We start from the raw sequence: 27609 nt of genomic DNA, 5'->3' as shown, positions 1-27609 counted from the left end.
CTTCGTTCCATATTCAAACAGAATTTGTAGCATTATTTTAGAGTCAAATTAGGCATAGATATTAATTAGAATATAAACTAACTCACCTCCATATCTGCAATTTGTCTTGTCAGCGGGTATATTGCCATTCGGTTCGAGTCGGTCCAAGTATTCCTCCGAATTGTAGCCGTTGTATGGAACTTTGTTACCGTGGTTGTGGTGCCCGCCATGTCCACCGCGATGATGATGGTGGTGGTGATGGTGGTGCGTCGACTCGTCGCCATCTTCGCGGGAAATTGCTGCAAGCAGGGAACAAAGGAAAAGCCACAGTTTAGTTCGAGTTCTCTTCAGGTTCAAGCTTAGCTTCGTTCTCTCCGGGGAAACTCTGCCCTAATTAAATTACCGAGTCCGGCCATTGAGATGTCAATATCCATAAACGCTCAAGTGGCAGGAAAGCCACTTCAGCCACTTCGGCCCACCCAACCAACTTCACTTTACAGTTTTCACCCTTCGGGCCATTAGCTTTGACAGTGAGCTGTAGGTGAAAGAGGAGCGGAGGAGTTCGGGTCTCAGGATGCCAATCAACGCCTACTGGACAGCCTCCCTTTTTTCGGGTCAATATGCCAAGCTCTTTCTGGTCTGTGGCTGTGAAACCACCGGATTGTGGTCCTCTTTTCCTGACTCCTAGCCCTGACTGAATCTGACTGAACCTGACATTTGCTGGCCGATATTTACATTTTCTTCCAATCAACTTGAGGCGAGTATGAAAAATTTACGGAAAATATTTAAAACCTCTGCCTAAGAAAATAATATTTGTTTAGTTATTTAAGCTTTAAGAGCGCCTTAAACCAAACACCATTAATAGTCACAGCTCATAAAGAAGGGAATGGGGATAAATGGTCAGGCGTTTTTGGATGGGTGTTCAGGGCAAACATCGAGGGTATTTTGAATGTGCCAAAAATGCAAATGAGTTCAGGACGACGACGAAGCTACTAGCAAACAAAAGGCGAAAAAATTGGCTAAGCTTTTGTACAAATTTATATGGCAGCGGCGAAAAAAAAAAGGACACGAAACGGTTGAAAACAGGAAGGACACTGGAGAGGCGCGCCGCTTTCTGCCTTCCAATTTCTAAAACGGAAACACAAAAGGCTGAACCAGCAGGGCCCTGTTGGCCAAGTTTACCTGGTCTGAACATCCCCTCGACGCAAAAAAAAAGAGGAAAACGCGAAGCGAGTCAAACGGAAATTGGTTGGATATTAGCTTACCGCCAGCATAGCACAGCACACACATGCAAATCCTGGTGAGCCTGCAATTTGCTAACGATATGCATACAAGTGGGCATGGCGGAGTCGCCAAAAAGGGAGTCGAAGAAAAAAGCAAGAGGATTTGCCCGGCAAAAGTCAATAAATTGTAATCAAGTCGAGTGGAGCGGCACAAAGAGAGTAGCTGGAAAAATGCTTCGATTTCTCATCAAAGTCTTTGATTTTGGCCATTTCTTGCACTTCCCACTAATGGCCATCATCTGGCAGCAGAAAAAATAAATTATGGCTAGCCATAAGCTGCGAGCCAAGGCGGCCAATATGTTTAATTAATAGCCTGGATAAATATGCAACCCAAGGGAGACTGAAACACAGAACTTCCACCCCTGTCCAAATGAATGATGTCACCCACCACAAATCACAAAATTACCGCAAATCGTCGCTACAAATAAGCAATTTATTTGCCAAGTCAACGGAGGAGTGTCCAGAATGCAATGCGAAGTGTCCCAAAATCATCATTCCATGGTCTGGGGCAAAGAAATCTCATAAAGTTGTGCCAACACACGCCGGAAAAGTGGCCGGAGTTGGAAATGTTGGAGCTGGGAATGTAATCAATAAAATATGTTCAACATAAAGTACAAACCAAAAGGGAGTTGGTTGATTTTTTGAAAGGCGGGGGAAGCTACAGCTGGGTTCAGAAATATAGAACTAGGGAGATAAAATGTGAAAGGAGCATACATCGCGCAGGACTTTTGACGCCATTTTTGCATTACAATGCCTTTTGTGCTATCATTTCATCCCTGACTGTATGCACATTATGCAACGCAACCGCAAAACCCGAGTTACCACACAGCATTACATCAACTCCGGTTATGTTCTTCCACTGAATTTATGAACCACACTCTTTTTGGTCGGATTGCCAGGCCAAAAAGATGAAATGAGCATTATGTGGCAGTCAGGTTGGCTCCAGTGCCAAAAGGATATCTCAACTTTAAAAGTTTTCTAAGCAAAGCGAGACCTCGGGTGATTTAAAGTCCGACACCCGACAAATACCGCTGACGCATGAGTGACAGGACATGGCGAGAACACAAAACTTGGACATTGGCAGGACCCCAGAAAAGCCAATTGAACAAAGCTCGCAAATTGCAAGCATCGCAGGAAAAACTGAAAGAGATGGGACGAACCGAAAGGATAGAGACAACAGCAGCGCGCAAATTAAATCAAAGCAAAGCCACAAAAGGAAAAAGGCCAGCAGAAACGAAGAAAAAGTGCGGAAAACTTCATCGAGAAAATGCAATAAATTTGCAAGGATCTGAGCAAGGAGAGTGAGAGAGGAACATGTCAGAAGGAACGGAGATATATGGTTAGAAAGAGAGGGCGAAACAAAACCTATCATGCCTGAGGCGCATGAAACTCGTTTCTATTTTCGCCCCAAAGGACTTAACGGGTACTAAAACCTAAAAAGCCCCCGAAAACTTCCAAAACTCAGAGAGTGTTGAGCTGGCAAAGGATTGGCAACCTTAGAAAGCCATAAAAAGGGATACGATGGGAAAACGTTCGATGATTATGACGAGCCGACGGGTAATCAAATGGTTAGAACTCAAACTGAAATGAGTTTATGTGATAAGTTTGGCACTAGACACTAGATAGAGCATGCACTCGGAAAAAAGAGAACTACTATAATATTTGTTGATTTGAATATAAGGTCTTCTGTATGTTAAAAACCAACTATTTTTTTTCTTCTCTGCAACTACAAAATCGCCTTTTCCGGATTAGACCCCACTCAAACCCACGTTGACCAGTTGTAACTAACGCAGGCAGCAACGCAGACAATAGACGAAATCAGTAATTTATCCTTCAAATTGGCCACCGCAGTCGAAAGGAGCAGACAAAGCCAAATCCAAATCCAATTGAATCCGGGGAATCTAGCATCCCGGCATCCCGAGCTGATGTGACACTTCAAATGCTGACAAAATACATCGCATTAACGAAGCTTCCTTCGCAGAATCGGGACAATGGAAGCGAGCAATGCAATTTGCCGAGTCAAATTAAATGTTAAATTTCGAGGGATTGCACTCTGTGTGACTGATGTGGTTGTGCAATTAAGGCTTTTTGCAATTTAATCAATTTATCAATTAAGCACCAAAAAAAAATGGGGGCCCGAGGACAACATTTTCAGCTGCTGGTTTCTCTTTCTGTTCTTCGTTTTTCAGTTTTAAGCTTGCAGATTCTGCTTTAAAAGGCAATTTCATTAGCATTTCAAAGTGCCGCTTGTGGGTCCTTCCTCATCCCCTTTCCCATTTCCAGCCATTTTCCCAATGTGCCGGCGAACAGAGTCAATAATGTTGTTAATTGCCCTCCTCCAAGTGGGCGTGGTCTGGTTGAACAATGCTGTTGCGCGCCGGCAATTAACTTTTGTAAATAATGCATAATTGTCGAGCGGAATGTGCAAAAAGTAAAAAATAAAAACAGAGAAACAACGGGTGGATAAATATAAAAAATAAATATACATAATCAACTACAGCAGCGTCCAATGAACTGTTTAAACTTTAAACTACTGGAATCGGGGGGCATGGGGTTCTTCTCGGTTGATCAGTCTGCCGAGTTCAATTGAATCTGTTGGCTAGACGGGTTGGTTAATTGTTTAAATGATTTGCATTTTGAGAACAAAAGAAAGATGCTAGCAGGGCGATGGAATGTGCCAAGGTAGGAGAAACATTTAAGGTCGTTTATTCATTTAATAGTATATTTTAATATAACAAAGTTATCGCTTTCAAAGCGAATCACCCCCAACCATTTCGATTAGTTTTGCTATCCATTTAATTATTTTTTATTTTTGCATAGTGTGCATGCTGATGAGCTGATGAGAAGTGCGAATGGATGGGGCATTCACGACAACGATGGCTCTGAACTTTTTAATTTAATTAATAGACGCTGCCGCACCAACAAAAACAACAAGGAACGAAAACGAGACAGACGCCCTCGAAAAACAACAATATTAACGAGTGAAAAGCCAAGGCATTGAGTTACACAAAGTTAAGGGGAAGTCGGGAAAATCAGTTGCAGGGGGTAATCAACTAAGGTGGGCGCAGGTTGCCAAGCCAACGCTCTCAAAACTTATTATTAATTAAGAAAAATTCCTGCAGACGTGGCGTTTGGCAATTTATGGATTTTAAGGATTTAAGCAGCCCAGTTTTTGGTGGCACACCGCAGAAATGTCAACCGCTGAACCATTCCAGATGTGGTTGGTTACACAGAGAATAAAACTAGACAACATAATTTATTCGAAATGTGTAGACTTCCACACCAATTATTAGCTTTTTAATTTTTATTTACTTTTAGTATTTATTTTTCTCTGTGTTGCTATAGTTGTGGCTCCCGTTTTGCTCTCTTTCCACACGATTTTCTTCACTACACAATTAACTTTAATGACTGTAAAAAGAGCCATGTACCGAGGCACTTAAGTGGGGAATTTTTGGTAGGGGAACGCAGACAGCAGACAGTTGAAATTGTAAAATTGTTTGTGGCATTAAGTGCGGTTAAGTGGTTTTCCCAAGGTGTCCTGTCGTCTCCGTTCAAGTTGATTCTTTTTGACAGAAATTGAAATTTACAACAGGCTTTCATACCTCGTCGTCTATTCGCACATCAAAGTGAGTTTAAGTCAGTTGCCAGAAACCGATTTATGCTTTTGTCAGCTGCATTTGAATTGGAGTTTGGTTGGCAGAGCCCGAGGCACCGAAAAAGGTGAGTAAAAGAAATCAACGACGACTTGTAAATCTTGGCCAAACAAGTTAACACTTCTCCAGGACTTTTTCGGAACGAAGTGAGGGTAATGCGGAGTTAGACAGCCAGACAATCAGACAGGCCCGTCGGCTAAATAAGAAGGATTTACCAGGAGGGAGGACTTGGCGACACAACAACTGGCAGAAGGTTCAAATACCCGACATCGAAAAGGCGCAAAATACACACATTTTGCTTCTATTGTTGTTGAACGTCTGCAAATACCCTGTAAAATGGTAAGGATTACTGGGATAAAACAGGCGAAAAGACCAAAGACAGCAACCCCATATCCAACGGAATGATTTACACCATCATGTTTATGATTTATGTTACTTCGGTTTTCTATATTTTTCAGTCTTAAATATCTTTGGAAGAGTGTTTCCTGTTCGACTTCAACGAAACCCTTAACCCACAAGAACTTCATCCAATTCCTGTCAATTGAACACGCAACATTTGGGGTCTGAAAAGGATATCCATTGGCAAATAAAATATTTAAGCCAAACATTGCGCCAGGACATGGCCAAATTGAAGGCTCAATAAGGCCAACTTTTCCACACTTGCCAACTCCTCGTTTCGTCTGAAATTTCCCCATCCTCGCCACTAAACCGTTTTGCAAAAATTGTCAGAGGCCTGTGGCAAACTTATCCTTTGCCATAACAAATAAGAAAAGAGGAACCGAGCCTTTTTGACAAAAATCAATAAATATTTGAGGAGCCGGAAGGCAGAGAACAATCCTCGAGATTGCATTTAATTTAAAACTCATAAATACGAAATGCGCTCTCGCCGGCTTGATAATCATAATAAAACTGTGAATAAATTGCAAAAGAGATTGCTGTATAGCGAACAACAATTTGCCTGAACGTCTCTCCTTCGTCTCTGCCAAAAAATCAAGGATGAAATGTTATGGAAAAATATTGAAAATATCCCAAGTGTAATTGAGTGTTAAATGCGACTCTCATCGTTCGTGTTCAAGTCATCCAAATGTCAGCAGGAAATAATTAAGAAAATATTTAGCCAGTTTCATTCGAGGCAAATTGAAATTGCTCACAATAACCCGAAAAGGGGTAGCCACCAAAGAAAACTCTTGCAGTCAGCAGACACAATTGCCGCTCTACTTGAGACACTATTCCCGATGTCGGATGGGAATTATAATAGCTCCCTTACTGTCTGTTAAATTGGCAGATGAGCATGCTCCAGGATTTCATTTGTTGAAGGCTTCAGCTTCAACTTCAACTTGACTTGAACTTCTCCCACTTACGCATATTTGAAATGCACAAAATATGCTCGAAAGGATTGTGAGGCGAACGGGGATAGCTTTTCCTTGGAAAACATTTTTGCAGCAATTTAATTTGCTCCTTTGCATAACAATCAGCGGGGAGCATTGCCAGCAAGGGATAATCAACGTTTCCACTCATTATCATTATCAAGTCGCTGACTTTTCTACATCTCGCTGCGAATCGAGTGCCCTATCTCCTTCTATTTCCATACATATATATATATATATATATTTATATACACTCCTATCTGTATCTCCGCGCCTTGAAGTGGCCTCTAGGGTCTTCAGCTAATGGCCCGCGGCGCCGGAAGTTTTTTTGTGTAGACTCCAAACTTGCCATTTCCCCGACTCCACCATTTCCAAGTCCATAGTGCACTTGACTTTACAAAATATAAGGCAACCCCTTTCAGGGCACACGGAAAAGTTTTTCATAATCTGCTTAGACTAAAGCAGGCTAAAGGTGTAATAAAAATTAGCTGTACAAATATATAATGTAATTTGTATAATTATTTATTAAAAACTATTCAGTAGTGTATCTAAAAATGCGATATACTTGATTGCACTACATACAAATTTGATTAATAGCATTTTTTTATGTGCATATTTTCTCTTACCCTGCTCTATCATTTCGTTTGGAGTTTGTAAATATGAAATTTGATAAGTGGGCGGCTCTGGCGGGGTGTGTCTAAGTGTTTGGCCTGGTTTAGGGGGCAACTTGGCAGCCGGAAAGGGAAAAGGCGGAAAATCGGGGAATGGGCATCTCCACTTGACTTGGCGCAGACGGCAAACGTCGCCGAAAAAGTTTCGCTAGGTGCAGATTCTTTATAAGATTACTTGGATTTCAGAAGATAAAAGAATAAGGACTCTCTCGCTCCATAAAAAAGTGCATCTATCAGGGGGGCGGGCACAAATTTCAACTCCAAATAATAATTTTAATGAATGGCAATGGCTGAACATTCCCCGAAATTCATGAATCATTAAAAGGAATTTATCTAATTAAGTTTTGGGCTTCTTGTACCGTCCTTGAAATGCTTCCCCTTCGCTTTTTTCCTTTTTTCTGCAGATTTCAGCCCACTGTTCTCAAGTTTCAGCGCCACCCAGTCACGCACTCACCCACACCAAGTTTTTTTCGCCAAACAACTTTAGCAGAATGCTTTTGTTTATGTTCTCTTAAAATGGCAATCGCTGACTCCTTTGGCTTTTCTTTGTCTTTTTTTTTTTAGGTTGCCACAAATGTCGTTACGTGCACAAGTTGCGCTTTTAAAATAATTACAAAGGGAGACAAGCTGAGAGTGCAGTCTTTTCTCCCTCACCAAAAAAAAAACAAATGAAAATATGGTCAAAGTTTCAAAACAGCAAAAATGATGGAAAAAAAGTGTAGTCAGCTTTTGTGCGATTTGTGAGGAAGGGGCAAAAGTTTGAGAGCCACTGAAAGAGCAGCTGTTACACAAGAAAATTTCTGAAAAGACTGCAATGTGGCATCTATAGCTATTTTTCTATAGATTGCATAACGACATCAGTTACCGGTTGACTCAATGTAGAAAAACCAAGTTAAGCCAAGTGTGGCTAATGCGAAAAGGGCGGAGATAGAGGCTTTTGAATGCAGCGTCTTGGAAAATATACTGCCAGCACTTCCTACCACATGTCAATAACTTCATAGCCGAAAAAGAAAATGTAAATATTGCATAAGAATATATATATAAAAAACGAAAACAAAGTTGAATACGCAGCAACAGCTAGGAAATAAGAACATTCACGGAGCTTAGGCAAAATGTATTATGCACAGACGATTAAACGTTTTGTGTTCGTGGGGCACAGAAATAGGACAACAAAAAATGCAGGAAACAGTAGACAATGCAAAGCCTGAAGCGGCGGGGCACTGAGGTGTTAATACTTTGGGGTGGCTATCCCTAAAAAAATGGGGGTAGAACTGGGATGGGTGCTCGCATTAAAATGCCGCCAACGCAAGTTGACACTATTTCTTCAGGAAGGAACGACAAATTCCGGGAGTTGGGGACTAAAGTGCAGTGGTATGTGGATATAAACGAAGTTGCAGTAGTCACATATAAATGGTAGGTTTCCTTTAACAATAAGAAATTTTAGAGCTTTAACATTATTGTCAATATAAGTTCTTTCTTATGAACATGATTATTCAAATTTCTCAAGATCTAAATCGCAACCGAAGATGGTGGTATTTTTCTCAAAGTGCTCCCAGGTTCGGACAACTTTCAGCCACGTCATCTGGCAAACATTAAGCCAGCAGCCGCCTGAAACTGAGGCTGGCTTTGTGGGGGCGTTAATGGGTTAAAAGTGCGCTTAGAGCGTGTATAGATTTTATAATGTGTTTGCTCTGAGTCTCACACCCGCATTTCACCCACACCTTTGCATCTTGCATGAGTTGCAGATTTTTTTTTTTTGTACCATCCAAGGGAAGGAAAAAGAGGACGACACCTGCAAGCGGCATTTTCTCACTCGTCCTTTGCCATTTTCACTTCCGCTTTTGCTGAGCCGTCAAACTTTTTCCCGAGTGTACGTGTGTGCGTAAGTACGCGTATATGCCTGAGTGTGTGTGTGTGTGTGGGTTGATTACAAAATACAGTTTAATGTTGATTACACATGCAAGGAGCACAGGCTGCAGCCCAAGGAAAGCAATTGGATTACACACGAATAAATAAGAAAAGGACAACTCTTTTTCATCTTCCAAAATTAGTTAAATTAATTGTTTAAGATATTTTGAATTTATCATTCATTCATAAACTTTGTTTTAAATATTTTTCTTACAAATATTTCTTTCTGTGTAAATACCGACTGCTTCTGATGGTGACTTGGCTTGTGGCGCAACAAAAGGCTTCTTCTGCCAGTGACTATCCATCCTCTATATATCGCTATCTCTTTCCGGCAAAGTCTTTCCGTCTCTTTCCCTGCAGCTCAGTTGCTCTTAAGCCTCATTACTCATACAATGTTGACACTAAACTAGTTGTCTGGCATGCATGCATTAATACAAAAGTGTGAAAAATGTCTGTTCTTTCTTGAAATTGCTTTGGAAAAGACACCGAAGAGCTTTAACTTGCTTTAAGAAATTCTTGGAAATGCTTAAGCCGCAAAGCAAGATAATAACAGTTTCGAAATAGCTGGAATAATTAGGCTAAATACCGAGGTAAAAATAGTACACAGTTTTACATTCACTGACCAATCAGGCCCCTCATAAAAGCCACACAAAACAATCACGCAATCAACTTAAGTATGCAAATTATAATAAATTCGTTTTGTTTATGAACTGCTAATGATTTGGTTACGATTTTTATGTGTTTCTCTTTTTTTGCTGCCGCATTTCTTTCTGTTGTTTTTGCGTGTGCAGGAAATGAGGAAAACTGTCGCAAATTTGATTTACAACACGCCGGCGAAAGATGTGAAAAAATTGTTGCAGCTAAATTTCCATGTCACCCACAGAGTCGGGAAAGACTTGACAATTGTCATGACAGATTATTCATTATTCAACAATGCGCGGCGAACGTGATGTAGCATTCAAAAGCAAATGATGGCGATAATGATAATGATGATGCTGCTGGATGAGCGAGAGTTGCAAATTTGATAATCACAAAATTATATTAAATTTAATGCGATTTGGCTAAGTTTAACACATTTGCTGAGGGCACGTGAACAAAAAGTAGTCGCATGAAAAAGTGAATGTTAGCCATGAATTCGACACTTAACACCTAGCTGCCCCCGGTAAGTTTATCTGGTTCGCTCACGAAGGTGTTAAATGGAAATCGTATACCATTTTCTATGCCATGCAATGTGAATGGTGCCTTTCATCGGGATATTGTCTTTCCGAGGCTATCAAGTTTTGTAAGTGGAAAGTATTGACCGAAACATACATAGTTATGCATTTTATTGTATCTTTTAAAAACTTTTCTATATTTAAGACTTTTTCATACAACTTTTTAGGGGAGTATTTTACTTTTTCGCCCCCACCATTGTGCCAAAACTTCCGTATTCATTAGCCGAAAAAAGCCCATAAAAAAGAGGCAAAAATCGGTTTGTATCTGTTCCTGAAACTTTCCTCCATCACCTGAACATGTCAATCTAGAGGGACCGCCCAGGAAGCGAAAGAAAATGAAATTGAATTTCCAATCTTTCCAGCTACAAACCGAGAAGAGTACCCGTTTTCGGTAAATGAAATTTAAAACTTTCGACAGCTTTAATGAAAATAAATATTAATTTGTTTCACAAGCCCTCGCGAAGCCTTTTAACCCGGGGATTAGCTTTTCGGGTCTCAGGAAGCTGCAAGTTGGGACAACTTTAATTGGTTTAAAATTAGAAACAACTCCAAAAGTGGAAAAAGAAATGCAAATGGATAAATGGAAATGGAAGAAGTGGGAAACAAAATACGCTAAAGCAATATTTGGTGACAATTTCTGGTGGAAGTGGAATGTTGTATAAAAACACACCCTGAATTCACATCAATGGCTGTCATTGGCAACCCGGCAATTTTCTATATAAATCATAAGCGAAAAAAACAGGGCAAATAAAGGAAAACAAGGCAGGCGAGCTCGCTTATCGAGTATTTAACTTTGGTTTGGAGTTTGGGTTGCTTTCAAGACCCTCGGAGTGAGGCTTCGGCTGGAAGTCCACCTCTGGAGCTGGTCATACCGTTGTGTGCCTACCGCAAACTGCAGACGGGTTCCCTCATATCGATTCCAGGTCCTCCTAAAGGCCCCCCAACTTGTCCATTCTGATATTATGCAAAACCACCCCCAGGAACACTGTTGCCTGGCTGATAAGCAACATGGCAACAAAATGTTGAATGTTGCAAATGCCAACGTGTGGCAGCTTGTGATAGCAGTACAGAAAACTCCCAAAAAGGGGGTTGCTATTTACAACACTGGGAAAATAAGTGGGAAATGATATAACAGATATCAAACTAACAAATAAAATGTAATTTAAATAGCTAAGAATTTTTTAACAATTGCTCTTACCATTGCCACTTTTAAAAAATGTTCTTTAAAAGCATACTGAAAATAAATCTTGAATTTTGTTTTGAGTGCATTTTGTTATGCCCATTTTGAGTGATGTATGTGCGGGATGGGTGGTTTAGGGTGGTGAGTGGTTGAGGTGGTGGTTTCAGGTTTTGGTGGCCATGCAAATCCGTCACGGTGCGTTCGCCACTGGTCCACTGAACCACCGAAAATGCTACAACCATGCGAAATGGAGAAGGCGACGACAACTGTCATGGTGGGGGCAATATTTTCGCAGCGACTGTGCGAATGTGGGTCCATGATCCGTGGACTGGGATAAAAAGTCCGGCGTGGCACGTGTCTGCACTTTGAGCTCAAACGAAGCAGCAGCCAACTCCATTAGCGGCATGGGGGGCAACGTGGTTTAAGGGGGTGGAAAATGCCATCACCTGAGGCCACCGAAAAATGACGAGAGGCCCGGTTATCGAGGGAGTCCTTGTTGCACGATTGCCACTGCTCCTGCTGCCCCTTTTGCCATTTTATTTTCGCCCAGCTTTTTTATTCTTTGCAACCAGTTTGTTACCTACTGCACTTCAAATGCAGTCAGCCCTAAACATGATTTTGAAGTATGATAGGGGTGGGTATGGCCTACGGTTGTTCCTTAAAGGTTCTACATAATGTTGGACTTGCTATATTACAGTACAGACATTTAAAATAATTAAATGCATCTACAATTTCCTTTACCGTATTTCAGACAACTTTATTTCAGTCTCTTGAAGCCTACCCTTAAACCCGAAAAGATTTAACGAACTTGAACTATGCTTTCATTCCTTTTTCTGGTTGTTTTAGCAGCTTAAATGCCTTTCCATCGATTCTCAATTTAGAAGATATTTCCTTTGGCATTTTCTCATTTTCAGCTTTGGTGCCCTGATTTCTTGGCTTTTCACTCTCCCGAAAACAACGCAACTTGTGCTCACGTCTTGGTTCATTATTTTTTATAGCCGGGCCATTATCTATTTACATATGTCTCTTTCGCAGCTTTTCTTTTATTAGATTTCTCATTTACATTTTATTGGCAATTCTCGGCAGTCGTCTTCAAACTGTTAGTTCGCATTTAACGCACGATATTCACACTTTTCAAGTTTGTGTATTAAACATCCTTCAGTGGCATCCTCTCATGGCAAACAATTTGGCTTGCATTTCTCCTGCCCTTTCAGCAAACGCGGGCTTTCAAACAGATTTACATGCGATTTGCATAAATTGATTGCTTCCTTTGAGGCCGCTGATGATGACGATGCGGATGTTGTCGCCCCAGCTCTTTGCAGTTGCTCATGTCCCAATCCCCGAGGCCACTTCCTCGGAACTCCGCTTTAAGAACTCAACTCCAACTCCTCGCCTCCCTGTCAAAATGAATTTAAATCTGCGACAAAAAATGGGCTGCCGTTTTGCCAAAGTTAATGTTTCAATTACCCTATGAATTTAAAGGCAACGATGTGCACTGAGAAATTTAAGTAAGTGGCTATGAAATGCACAAGGATTATAGAATAACATTATTAATAATAACTTGTTGTAATCCCCTATTTTATTTTTAGATTTTTCTTAAAATTATAACTATTCAAATTTGTGGATTATTTTTTTTTTTTTTTTTTTATCATGCTAGCAATTAGTTATAAACCAAAGTTACAGCATCTCTAAAAGCACCCCTATTGATTTCTGCCTGCTGGGAATTATTTTGATTGGAATTCTTTTTGATTTTCGGTCACATTTTGTGGGGTCATTGAAGGGTTAAGCGTTTATTCTTTGCATTGAATTTTCCGGTGGCCTGAGAGTGAGCAATTTGATTTGACATAATTGGGGTAAAGTCAAGCGGAAACGATTATTTTGAGCATGTGAGTTTCAATAGGGGGGACGAAAAACGGTAGGAGGTGTGGAAAGTGGGCGTGTGCACAAGCAAAGTAATTCAATTTCCCGCCTTACAGCTCTTTTTTGGCCGCTGGTCAACGGAAGAGAGAAGAAGGGTTCACCCTTCGGGCCGGGCATGTGTAACCCATTTTTTGTACACTTTGCTGCTGTCGCATTGCGTCAGCGAATATGAAGCCACCCCATCACCCACTTAACACCCTCTTTTCGCCCACTCACCTGCTACCCCCTCCACCCAAAAAAAAAAAGCACCTGCCACCCAGGCAGTTAGCTTAAACTTGTTTGCCTCAACTTTTTCCCGTTTCTAGCTGGCCTTTGCATTAAAAATGCATGCGAAAGTCGTTTGACAAAGTTTTCCTCTGCGAGAGACAAAAGGGTGGGTGAGAAAACTAGGGGGTGGCTTTGGGTAAAGCAGCACCTTGAAGGCCAAAGGCAAACTTGCCCCCGAGCAAAGTTGACAGTTACATGCGGGTTAGACAAAATTCTCTCAGAGATTTGCTTTAAAATGCAGGGAGTACAAGAAAGGCGCCAAGTGCAAAGGGCAGAGGCCAGATATAAGGACTTTACGACATTACACAGACAATCGATAATTTCCAGCAATTCAATTACAGGTTTCCAGGACACACAAAACACATGCCACAACAAATCGAAATTCCCACGCTCATGGAAATAACTTTAAGGCGAAGAAAATATTATCAAATGACAGCGAAAACATTCCAGTTATGTCATACGAATGAACAAAATGATAAAGAAAATTCATGGGGGAAAATAGTAAGGAAAATTCGTTGGCAAAATGTCAGGCAAAAATGTTGACATTGTTTGGCTTAAGATACAAAACACACGGACTGCAAAAAAGACCAGGCATTGTTGGGCGAAAAAGTTGACAAATCAAGTTTTCCTCTTTCGTATTTTTCTTGTGCATAACGAGCTCAGAAATGTGTGTGCTTGCATTGCAGCGAACGAAATGAAAAGATGAAAAGCCAACGAAAAGAAAATTATGAAAATGCACAAGATGCAGTGCTCTAATGGAAAGGCTTAAGGCAAGCCAACATGTCAAGTAGAAAGAGGGGGACACTCTATTTAGTTTGTGAATTATGTGATAGGAACTAGTTAAAATCACAGAAATTAAAGCCAACATCTTTCTTAAGGATTTAGTAAACTCCAAAAATATCGACTCTCCTGCAAATAGTTAAGCTATTTAAAGCCAACACAGACTTAAGAAGTTAAAGCCTCATCTGCAATCCATTAGAGCTAGTCAAAGTGCTATAAATAATATCCTGACAATGCATCAGAGGAGGCAGACACAAATACACATCGCCAGAGTTGGTAGCAAAGAGCACATGCTCACTGCACACCCAGCCAGGCTTTTATTCAAATTGTCAACTCGAAAATGGGCTGCAAAAAAAAAAGTATCCCTGGGAAAACTGAAAATCAGCACGCCAGAAAAGAACAGAAGCTGAACAGATCCAACTGTAAAGTTCAACTGAGCGTATGTGCAATGTTTGCGAATGACAATTTACGAGTGGCCAGAAAGGACGATTGCCGGGACTCGCTTACTTCAGCACTTCTACGCTAATTGCCAGCAAAACAAGCCCTCAAATCGTCTTTACACACCTGAAAAAATCATGATCATCACAGCTCTTTAATTTATAGAAAATATTATGCTAAAAACTTCTCCCTCATCAGTTGAACTACGATTCATTTTAAATAAAAGCAAAATATTAATAGTTATTTAAATAATGCTTTGACATTTTATTGCCGTGTACTGCAAATATTTTACTGGCAAATAATAATAATTCAGCACACTCTCTTCATAATTTTTAAGTGATATTTGATAGAGCGCCCGAAACGTTTTTTACTGTTTATTATTAATGGCCTGGCAAACGAAGCCAGCCAGAGTATGACTCATATGCTAATTTCAGCCACAACAAATGTTTGCTTTCCAACTTTGCACACCTCCAATTTAACCCACTGACAACACCTGTCCTGATGACATTGAACGATATGCCGGCTCTTCTGCAGGCGAAGGAAACAAGATGTTGGCCCACTAGAGCCTCTCACCTCCCCTTTTTTTTTTGACCAACTTTGATTGATGGCTATAACAACTTTTCGCTTTGGCTTGGTTGGTTCTTTTGTTTTACGCTTTTTTGTGGCAACACTCAAGGACATTCGAGAATAACTGGCGAAACACCGAAAAGCTTTCAGTCAAATGAGTTACGGCACACACGGAAATACCAAAACACGTAAAAAATGGAAAAAAAATCTATTTAAGGTTGGAAAGTTTGGCAATCAGTGTAAATCAGAGTTAAGATTTTGAAAAAGGAAGTCAATAAAATATTTATTGTATAATCTCTACCTTAGGATTTTTATTAGGCGTCTAAATTCTCTAGACTAGAGAGCTGCCGAAGTTATAGAATTATTTATCATTTGGCCAGCAACTATTTCCGCAACGAACTTCAGTTTTTAATAAGCCAAAAAGTTTGCAGAACTTTTTTTCAAGTAATTTCCAAATTTACGACTTCATTGCGGCGCCCTAAAACAAAAACCTTAAAAAACATGCCCAAAAAGGGAAGTAATCCAAAAGGAGCCGGCACACACAAGAAAAATAAAAAGCAAAAACTTGTTTATGACTTGCAAATTTCCTGTAAAAGCCAAAACAAGTGCAGCACACAAAAAATTGTACTAGAAATGAGGAAACTTGTCCAAGAAGCAAATCAACTTTTTCAAACTGCGGAAGGATGAGAGAAACGAGAAGCTGGAGGAGTCTGAATGACAAACGAACTAGAAATCCCCGCACTTGGGTAAATAACTAAGACGGAAGTGTAGCCATTCGACCGGAGGCCAAAAGGCAGGACGAGATGAGGTGGGTAAATGAACTTTAAAATGGATATCCCTGAGGTGGAAAGCGGAGCTTGGGACTTGCAACTAATGTAATCAAATCAAAATGAAACGCCAGCCAAGCAACTAACCAAAGGCAAATTGCCAAGCCAGAGATGAGCGATTTGGCAAAGAGTTTGCAAAAGTATCAACGGCATATTAAATAGTTTTGGTGTTGGTTTTCAAGTAGATATGTTATAATATAACTCAACCATTTAGTCGTCGTGAATGTATCCGTTTGAAATACCATAATTTCTGAAGCGCCACATCATATTGTGTCCATAAACCTATTTCATACTTCCTTACCCATAACGAATTAAATTGCAAATTTGATTCCCATATCGCTGGACATCTCTGGCGACCGGAGAGCATTGGACTCGAGGCAATCGGAAGATGGCGAAAGGAAATATTGTCATTGAAATGCAAGTCCTGTGCCACCGCTTCTCCACCTGGCCAAATGCAAATTGAGCGACAGCCATGAGATGGAGATGGAGGAGAGTCAACAACAATAATAACAATAAAAATAAAAATAATAATTTGCAACAAAAGTCAGTCAAGTGCTTGGCGGTCGGGTTGGTTAACCGCAGAAGAGAGTTTTTGCCCCTGCTTGTTGGGCCATTGTCAATATTTGCCACCGCCATCTGGTTTGTCATCAGCATCGACGTGATGACTTCTCCGCCCAACTTCATCGATATGCAGACGACACAGAAATCTCTGGACGAAGACAAATTTTTGTATTTTCTCAGCGATTGCTGGGGGATTTGACTGCAAGGCCTCAGTCTTTTGATCACCAACGCAGTGCACTTCATTTGCATGCAATCATTTGTTTATTTACTTGTAAATAAACCCATAGCATTCGTGCTAATGGAAACGATAACTTTTTCCCAGAACACTCGGGCATGTTGCTAATTGAAGTAGTTTCCTTAAATGAAAGTTGAGTCATGGTTGGGCTCAAGTTTACTAATTGAAAAACACGTTGCCTTTCTTCACACAAATGTATTAAGTTCAGATTAGTTTTTAAGAACCTTAGGGAAATGAGCTGCTACAAAAATGCGTAGTAAATTACCTTAACTTATTTAGAAGCGCAGAGAACGGCTTCTTTGTGTTTTTTTTTTTTTGTGCACAAATGGGTAGTAAATTTGAATTAGCATTGTTCGCAACTTTCCTGCGAAAGCATCAAACAGTTTCTGGTTAGAAAAGGACTGACCCGTGGTCAGAGTAAATGTAAAAAATAATGGAAAATAATTTTCAATTTGCCTGGGCTCCACGTCCTTCTAACAATTTATTGGAATATGTTTCTCGGCCTTTCCTGGTCTGTTTCTGTTTTCCCCCACTCAAGATTTATATGTACAACGGTAATTGTAGACGCTTGGTATGCGCCTTTCGTGGTTTATTATTACCCCCATCCACTTTTGACATTTTGAGCAGCTTTTCCCACTCCAAGTGTATGTTTTGCTCTTCTTGAGCCAAGCAGCCAGCCAAGCAAACATTTCCACCAGAGGAAACACACAATAATATGTGAAAAAGGAACAAATATATACATGTATATACATATATATATAAAAAGGGAAATAAAAGAAAAATGCCGGCCAGACCCTAACAAGCGAGACAATAGCCAAAAGCTGTAAATTGTGGGCGGGGCTGAGCGGCAGACCAAACAACAAACTGGAACAATGAACAGAACACGAATGTCTGGAGGAATGTCTACTGCCGTTTGGATCAGTTTCAGCAAAACTGTAATTAAAACTGTGCTTGCGAAACTGTGCAGCCGAGTCAAGAGTGTCAAGTGCAAAGATATGGAAAAGAATTTCCAGGGCGAAAGCGCGCAGAAAACTCTGGCTAAGAAGGAAATCATTTTACGGCCACATGACAGACAATAAACGAGAAGGGGAAAACACGGGCGCGTTGGGCTGAAGGTTGATGGAAGGAAGAGTACAAGGAAGCCATTACCACGATGCAGGTGCCTCATTTGTTGTGAGCACACATGCACAGAGTCAACACCTTGAACCAGTTTAAGTGAAAAGAAAGGAGAAATTATGGCAGAGTGAGAGCGCTGGGAAACTCAAAATAATGAAGTGCGAGGGCGCCGACACTGACATTTTCCTGAAGACCGGGAAAGCCCCTTGATGACGAGGAGGCGACCTGCCCAGCAAGCAAAAGTCATTAGCGAAGCACATGACACGACCAAAAGAGCACAGTGCTTTTAGGAATATGCAAAATTGAACTAAAATGGTTAGCCTTGTTACATGATATGTTAAGATGCACAATGTATACATAAATAAATAATATTTACAGATTACTTTATTGAAAAAGAATATATATGAGTGCTTTCCACTAGCACAACTTTTTGAGAAGCGCAGAGAGAAGCGTCCTATTACAAAAAGTTTTATGCAAATATAGGATCCACCTAAACATTTTTGTTACTTGCATTTGGTATTGAGCTGAATTAAATTCGTTTTCCCTATTTCCAGACCAGTGTACAGCTGGGTGGGCTTTTTGGCTAGATTTGTGGGGTAAATGCCGACAGTCGGAGCTGTCAGGAAATGCAGCAAAGTTGCCAGCCTTAGGCTGAAGAAGAAATTCTAGACGTGAGTGGCGGCCACTCCTCTGCAATCTCGCCTCCTGTTGTCATGTGCCCCATGTCAAATATTTAACACTTGGTTTATTTTGCATTTGTTTCGCTCCCCGTGGCACATGGAAATTAAATGTTTACGCTTTTTGTGGCAGCAAGTGGGCGTCGACGTCCCCAACTCAAGCAGCCAGCGCTCAAGTGGATTTTACGGAGCAACAACCAAATGGCAACCAATTTGGAGAACTGGCCCCGGCCTCCCAAGCCCCCTTAACTCCACATTTCCATATCCAGCTTTATTCGCCCACGCAATCAATGCGGCAGAAATATTTCACAATTGCAGAAATGCAATCAGAAATCAGGAATCGGGAATCGGGATTCGAGCCAAACGCCGACCAAATCACGTAGCATAATATTTTGTTATTTTGTCGGTCTGCACAGTGTCTGCATTGCATTGACAGGCATAAGTCTGTGAGATATGCGACGGAATGGAAATCTATATGTGAAAGCAGATTTTCAAAGTCACGCGCCACCAAACAGCGGAAAGCATGGGATAAGGCCCGCGCCACCACAAATGGCTAAAAGTCAGACAACAATCGATGATGAGCACATAAAAGGGGTTAGCTGTGGGGGACTAGCATAACATAGAAATTTGCAGAATGCTAGCATTGAATTCTATGATTTCTAATTAAAGTGGGAATAATTTTGCGAAGAGCTTTATACATATAATGTGGCTGAAAGACAAGCTAAGCTGTGTGAGAAGCGCGGAGAGAAGTAGTTCCTCAGAAACGCACAGGTGTGGCTGTACTTATAGATTTGGAAGCCCTACACTTATCTCTTAATGTTTATATTAAATTTAAAATACATTGCATCGAAGCTTGTGAATATAGTTTTCAATAGCTTGCTTTTGTTTTATTTCAAATTCAATGCACCCATAAGCCATGTAGTGTGCCCCCCAAAAACTCTTATCTACCGCCACAACAAGGGCCATGAGTTGAGCTTGAGTCTTCGTCGGCGCGCAAGACGCCAGAACATTTCTATTAAAATGCAAAAAGCCTTTTGTGGCCACCCCCTACCAATTTTTTGGTATTTTCCTTGTTTATGCGGTGTCTAGTCTGGCTGTGTTTATCGCTGAAGCTACGGCTTCTGCTTTTTCTGCTGCTGTTGGCATTGCACTTTGCATGCAAAAAACATAATAATCGGAAAGGGAAACCCATGGTGGAAGCAAAGAGCACGGACGTGTTACAGTCTTCCGATCGCAAATGTCGTGAACGTTGTTTGACGTCAGCGTAAGCCACCGAAAATAAACAATACAACGGGAAGAAAAAATGCAGCGGCATAGATAAACAATAAACAAAGGCACGAACAGCATCAGCAGAAATGGCAAATTGAAAACTGCATTAGGAAATGGCAAAAGAACGGAGCGGCGAAGGGAGGATCCCTTGACATTCACTACAGAATTAGAGTCATTGAACGAGTGAAGAACGAGCTAAAGATGCCAAAAATAAAGTTGTACAGCAAAAAAAATGAGAACCAGACGAGCTGGCGGCAAACTTGCCAGTTACACTGATAAATATTTATTTAAATGATTCTGTATTATATAATCAAATTAAATGTAAGCTCACTGATTTATAGCATGCAAGATATGTCCTTATTGTGGATATTATTTTTTTCAAAGAGCCAATCATTTTTTCCTCTGCAGCTAATTGCAAATTGACTTCCAAACTATTTCAGCCTAATTGAATTCTACCCGCGTTGCCAAACAGCAGACCAGAACACAACCGCCAAAGAAACCAAACAACGAAATAGTAAAAGCCGCGTTGAAAACAGAATTTTTACGATTTACGTCGGAAGGCTGTGAATTTCACTTAAAATACTTTTATTATGGGCGGTGAGCCTCCAAAGAAAATAAAGGGGGGGGGGGGGGGGAAAAAACCTGCTCGCATTCAAGGCACGTTTTCCAGGCAGCATTGACGCTTGGCCTGGCATATAAAAAAAGATTCGGTTTTTTCTTCAGCTCCAGACAACACATGTACCTGTAATGTAATGTACCCATTCGACAAGAGTCGAAACAGCAGCAACACCAGCAACAATGAGCCGTTTAAAAACAAATTATCGAACATGTACGAAACGCCTGTCACCGGCAGAGAGTAAAATAATAAAATGGAACGGGGCACAAATGTTTATGGACAGTCAATGATAGTCGGCGAAAATGCAGAATAATCCCGAGCACGGTGTCCCAAGGGGTTAAGCTGTTTGAAATTGGAAAATGTGTGGTGTTGGGAATCGGTGAAAAAAGATAAACACACATAATTGACAGAAGTAGAACAAACCGAATGATGTAATGCAACTCAGGGAGTGCCAGGTGCACTTTAAGTGCTTCTAGTTGCCTGCTTATCAGTCGGTGGAGTCTGTATTTATTTTACTGCTATTATTACCTAACTACATTTCAGTATTTCATGATAAATATATACGAGAAGAAAAAAAATTAAATATTTTTCTCGAAACCTTTAACCCCTTCGCAATGGTGAACCATTAACCCGAAACACAGTTCAGTGCTCAGTGCCACTCATCAATGTCACAAACATAAGCACGGAAAAATCGAGGAAAACCCTCCATGTTAGAGGCCTCACTAAATTACTCAGAAATTCAGGAATTCGTGTAATAAAACACGGAAAATACCCGCATAAATTTCTTTTCAACGCGCTGAGGGCGTAAAAAAATCTTCCGCTATATGGATTTTGCGCTGGCAACATGTATGAGTACTTTCTCATATAACTTATTTAATAGTGCAACATTTAGTGGGAGGTGGGGGGTAGCTGCATTAAATGTGCTTAAGCGAGCGAAAGGTCATGTGCGTGATTACTCATACGACGTGTGGCCGTCGCGGAGATCAGCTCACATGCCGGAAAATAAAACTGAAACCAAATGAAAGAGGGTTTTCATATCAATGACATGACATATTAAACGGGCCACCAAAGCGGATTTGTCCACATATATGTATGTACTTCAAATCTTCAGATAAGTTGGGGCGGAAAGTTGTCGGGATGTTGGCGTTGGTCGGTGGGCGGGGCAGATGGCATCTGTAGCGTTTCTTGCTCTTCACAAATCAGAGCGTAAATACAATGCTGAAAAGCGATGGGAAAGCGAGACGAAAAGCGAGAAACGATGCGTGTTCTGATAGCGGAATCTGCTCAGTGGCACTTGAATGGACTGTGATGGTACAGGGATTACTGGATATAAAGAAACTGGTCAGCACTCGTAGGTTCAATACCAATCAGTCAAGCTTTAGAAAGGCCAAAAGCTTGATAATAGAAAGTTTAACTTAAGTGTGAAGAGATAGTAACTATTTTAACAGTAAATCTGCTTTTAATTGATTTTTAATCACATCTAAGCCGCTCTGAAATCAATTTAAAGCTTACGACCCGCATTTCCATGTATCATGGAACTATAGATCCACTTAAAGCAGTTATCACTGTGTCAGCAGCACATATGCGGGCAGAGTCCAGTTTAGTTCTTCTGAGGGCATTGAAAAGACTTGGGAAGTGAGTGGCGGAGATACCATATAGAGAGAGGGTGGGTGTGGAGTTCCGGGAGATAAAAGCGAGTCGGTGGAGGAAGCATCAACAGTCGGCGACCATTAGCTGCTTATCGCGCTTCGTCTTCGGCTGCTGAATCTTTTATATACATTTTTCTCGGTTTTTTCCCCATTTTTTTTTTTCTGCCATTGAGTAGGTCTGAAAATAGCAGCGATAGTGAGCTCAAGTGTAAAGTTATCAAGTGGCTGCGACTGGCGGCCAGATAGACGGACACCAGTCAAGGGTTAAAGCCATAGACAACGTCGAGTGTGTTTGGCCATGGCTTGTGACATAAAATGCTATCAGAAAGGATTATGACAAGCCTGCAAAAACGAGAAAAACATGGCTAAGAGCGAGGTGAAACACTGTACAGAACTGTATCACTGGCACAAAGAAATAGAGACGACGACGACGACGATGATGATGATGCGATGGCGACGATATAGCCGACAACCAAGTGTCAAAGTCGGACATTCGACGCCATAAAATATTTACACCAAAAAGGAGCAAAGGAGCCTCGAGTTATCTCAAGAATCTCACTTCAGTCGAGCAAAGTTATCCTCTATTTCATAGGAGCGGAAGTGGGCGGAGGAATAAGTGTCACAATTGTTGGTTAAGTAAGTTGAGGATTTTTCACTTGAGGCAAGAGGTGTTTGTAGTTTTATCTAAGTCGAGGTGACCAGATTTAAGTGGTTGTCGTTGTGAAATTTTACGTTTTTATTTGGAACGAATAAATGTATTACAACTAATCCCTGTATTTCAAGTGAACACAACTACGAACATGTTTTCATATCTTAAATCCACTTTACAGACATCCTCAAAAAACTCGAACTCAAGAAAGAAAAATCCAATGAATCATTCCATGTTATCCACAGCTCAGAAGACAGAAAAGATCATATGTGTGCGTGATTCCGGTCTGTGTAATTCTGATCTATGGAATGCACTCATCAAAAGCTGAAGAGGAAGCGCTGTAACTATAAGCTGCACCGGAAAAAAAAGAAGTCCAAGCAAGTGCTGCACTATACAAGCATTAAAAACGATTTTAAAAACGATCTCTGTTCGTAAATAGTTTAGTTCGTACTAAACTAAACAGAAAGGTACTACTGGATTTATTTTCCTTCGTTTTATTATGGTGGCTATATACTTTGACTGCTCTTCAACTGAAGTCTAGTTTTATTGTTTAGCGTGTAGGTACTTAATTTCTGTTGTGCAACGTCTTATAACTTCATAACTTTTATGGCCGGCGAATGAAGCAGTTTAGAAGGAGCGACTGTGAGTTACAGACACAGAGCTGGGTGTAATTAAAACGAGGCAACACAAGCGGCAGCTCGTGCGGCAATTAACGATAGTTAAGCTGCAAGTATCAGTTCGCTGACAAGCGGCTAAGACAAGACAAGTCCAGCAACTAGCAACTACAGTTAGTGTGTTGTTGTTGTAATGGCCTTGGCAGACAACTTGCAACTCGAGTGACATTCCTTGGTTTTATTTGTTCCCCCTTTTCAGTTGCATCAACCAGCTGCTGCACAAAACTGCTCAATAATGCAAGCAAAACATTTAAACTTCAGCTTAAATAAAGCCAACTCTACCAGATGTTTTATATTCTTTGGTTAATGCAACATTTATGAGCCGAGGCGAAACAGAAGCTCCCAAATGGCAAAATCGTGAGAAATTGTTTCAATGCAAGCTCAAGATGCATTTGAAATTGTTTCCGCTTGAAGAATTGCCCAATTGTTGACGCGGGTGCTGCATTTCCGAGGGGAAAACACTGACATATTGGTTGTGGTGCGGAAAATTCGCTGCAAACTTCATTCTTCATCGAAATGAAATAGTAAAATTGCTCACTGAACATGAGTTGAAATGTTGTAAAATGAGCATGAAATTCAGAAAGAAATTCATTCTGACAGGATTGATTGATGATGAAAGGAAATCAGTTGGTGAAATAATTATTGAAATTACATATGAATTTAAAATATATTGTAGTCTGAATTTAACTATTTCCTGGTCACCAAATTTTTCTCTTTTCCAAGAAATTTGAAACGACTTATTTACCAACACATGATCCCAATTAAGGCCATATACTCGGTATTTCAAAACAAAAGCCACGACACAAAATGTCAATTAAATACTTAAGCCAAATATGGTTGGATTTCCAGCCAATCAAGACCATTAGTAAGATATTCAGGGGCTTACCTGTGGCACTCAAACTATATTTTACATTTGCCACCGCCGTATCTTTGACTACGCCCCTGACTAGATCGCAAAACACACAAAATCGCTCCGATTATGGGAAGAAAAACAGCTGTTCGCCGAACTAGTTTCTGGAACAAGAAATGAAGGCTGGAAAAAAGCTTACAAAAAACCGAAAATAAAACCGTTTGCGTGGGCGTTGAAAGACAATTAGCCGCATGCCGCAAAATCAAGCGACCGAAACGGGTTTTTCAGTGAGTCAACGTGGTGCAAACTATACGGGTTTCCATGTCGTGCACAAATAAACTAAATAAACCATCGAAAATGCATGGCGAATTCTATGAAATGCAAAGATTAGAGGCGCACAACACTCCACCAGCCATTCGATCAAGTAATTCGTCAAAATATGTTTACACTTTCCGAAGTTTTTGGCATATTTCGGGCTCTTTTGTCTGTCAAATTGCATTTGACGGGCAACGAGTGCATTCAATTACCGCAACGAAAAAAGCCAAACTGACAACCCATCAAAACGCGTTTTTAGACCATTAAAAGCTTTTCCCACCATGCCAACGAAGAAATCGATAAGTTTCTGTCTGAAAATGCGAGTTCGTTTTGCATTTTGTATTTGTATCTGTTGCGGTCTCGCAGCATCGAAAGTTTTTTAACTAAAAATTGTATTGATGTTTTTTTGTTTTTATTCGGGAATTGTGTTTTCGGTCAGAAAAAGCTGAAGGACATAATAAAAGAAGTTCCGTTTTTGTTCGTATAAATGCAAAAATTCGAGACGGAATGAGTTGATGGGTCCTTTTTTTTTAGTGGGAAAGTTTATGGAAGTTGGGTTCTTTGGAGCAGGAAATGTTTTGAATTCATAACAGCTGGGAAAACTTGAAATCGTTTTTATAACGCTATAGTTACAGGTATTAACAGGGAACAGACTTAAAATGGACATTGAAAATTATTAAAACTCTGATGACTCTCGTATATATAATAATCAATTCTCCTAGCTTCAACTTCACATATACAATTCATTTGACATTTTCCGCAACGCCCGCTTGATTTAAACAAGTTTTTTATGTGTTGCCGCAACTTGGATTGCATTATTGCACATATACATAAATTTATCTATAGACTATTGCATTACCATAACTAACTATTGTTTGAAAGACACTGCACCCACATGGAAACACAAATCGCAGAGTGACTCAACTCATTGAGAGTTTTCCTCGGGATTATTGACAATTCAAGGCGAAAAAAATAACAATATTTAATCACAGTTTTCTCTTAGAATTATGGGTATATTTTTTATAATTTCTACTCACTTAATCTGCCGAAGCTGTGCGAAAGTCTCTTCTTGAGCTTCTGAAGGGCTCCTCCCTTTTTCTCGCGCATTGTGACGCCTGCGAATAAATAGGAGAAAAAAATATACATAAATAAATTTACACAAACAAATCACTTAATTGCGCTGAAATGTGAGAGATTTATTAAGTGACATACGGTGATTGCATAATGATGGCTCCAATCAAGTTGTCTCTTTTCTATATATATTGTATATGTGTGCATTGGGAAAACTTCAAAACAAACAAACAAACAAACGGAGGAAACAAAACGCAGATTTCGTTGTTATAAACGAACATAAATCAGTCGAGCGTGGTCGCACATAATAAACAGGGTGACCCCAGAGATGGAAAATCGTGGCGACTGCATTTCCCCAAATGAATAATCAACAAATTTTACACCAACCAAAAATATTCGGCCGAAAATAGAAAATGCATTTCTCAGTTTATTTTGGTATTCAAGGGGGAATCTCTCGTTCCCCTCCACAACTCAACGGTATAATTAAGTTTTCTTTTTAATTCTGTTGTTTGTCGAAATGATCAAATAATAACATTTAGCAAAAAGCGCTTATTTGAATGCTCAGTGAGGCATGAAAATTGGTATTTGTTGTCTTTGTTCAAGAGGTTTTCAATGGGAGGCGTGTCCGGGTTTCCTGGTTTGCTGATTGCATTAATGATTTCGGATTGTGTTTAATTTTTTTTCTCTATTATTAGAACGCACAAAAATGAGTACTTTTTGTGGCTAGTTTAAAATAAAGCAATTGGGTCAACAACTCTATATTGACAAATATTGATTTGTGTTTAGTAATAAAATCGAATGGTTACTCACAAAGAAATAAATATAAATTGCTGTGCTAAGTAACACCTACATTTCCTATTCAAATTCCCTCGTTCTTCATTTACACTTAGATCTCTGGATTATCCGTCAGATTCAACTGTATTACCACCATCCCAATACGGAAATTGCCACTTGAACAATCATTTGTCAATCTCTTCACAACTTTTAAGCCGCTGTACTGACACTGATTGAGATGACCACTCCAAAACGACCTCCACAATGCCTCCACATCCAATAAATATCCAGCAAAGTACCAAACCAGTTTGGTTCGAGAATAAAGGCGACTTTGACAATTGCATACAGAAAATAACTTAAAAGTGTATCTCTCACTCTCCATATGTAAAATATGTTTCTCGTTATTTATTCAGCCATACATACATACATATGTGAGTCGAGCTAAATCAGGCGATAAAGTGTATGCTGGAGTGTTGAGATAACTTCTTGTTCGAACCCCTTGTGTATAGTTTGGCTTGCTGTCGAAAGCAATTTGGCTTAAACAATGCAAGAAGCAACTCAAGCCCGAGCAATTTATGGCCATGGAGTGCTTTGCATAAGGCCCCCAAGTAACCCCCGCCCATTTTCGCCAAAACTGCAACTCAATTACGGGGGCCATTGGAGTCATAACTATAAGCTGTTGTTGACTTCTAAAATGGCTATTCAAAAACATAACCCGAGGGCTTCAAAAAGGGGGAGGTGATTTGACAACAAAGAACTCGAAAACAGGGAGAAACTAGGGGGAATACCTATGATGTGTGAAGGTGTTAAAACTAATTATATTAAGATTAAACTAATTTGCTTTGGCCCATACTCTATAATATTGAGTTGTTATTATTTGAAGCATTCGATTTCATCGCCTAGTCTTTATGAAAGTTTCTTTCTGTGCATCCCCAACAAAGAGCTCTATATAGCCGTGTTGTTTCTGGTGTTGTCTACATAAGTGAGCTGGAAATATGATTATGATGGCGATGCTGATGCTGATGCTAATGCCAGTTGACAGAGCCAGACACACCGAGCCAGGCGATTGCATATAAATGACACTCACTGTGCACAGTGA

General features: G+C 40.3%; 1 protein-coding gene and 1 long non-coding RNA gene across 15 annotated transcripts in view; one reads left to right on the top strand and one right to left on the bottom strand.

Annotated features, from left to right (window-relative positions):
- Positions 1-27609, bottom strand: part of Eip63E (Ecdysone-induced protein 63E) — a 94771-nt gene that overhangs the window by 31955 nt on the left and 35207 nt on the right. For all 14 annotated transcript variants that reach the window (NM_001202113.2, NM_079180.4, NM_001274444.1 and 11 more), the window contains 2 exons: positions 25703-25780; positions 87-278 (listed from right to left, as the gene is read on the bottom strand). In NM_001202113.2, the coding sequence (NP_001189042.1) occupies positions 87-278; positions 25703-25780 (270 nt within the window). The remainder of the gene's footprint in view (positions 1-86; positions 279-25702; positions 25781-27609) is intronic.
- On the top strand, positions 22268-22936 carry lncRNA:CR45820 (long non-coding RNA:CR45820). Its single transcript, NR_133166.1, has one exon. It is a non-coding gene; the product is annotated as a long non-coding RNA:CR45820 (long non-coding RNA).

Source organism: Drosophila melanogaster, chromosome 3L (genome assembly GCF_000001215.4).
Source record: "Drosophila melanogaster chromosome 3L".
NCBI lineage: Eukaryota > Metazoa > Arthropoda > Insecta > Diptera > Drosophilidae > Drosophila > Drosophila melanogaster.
Note: the sequence above shows the minus strand (reverse complement) of the source record. Positions and strands in the feature narration are given on the sequence as shown.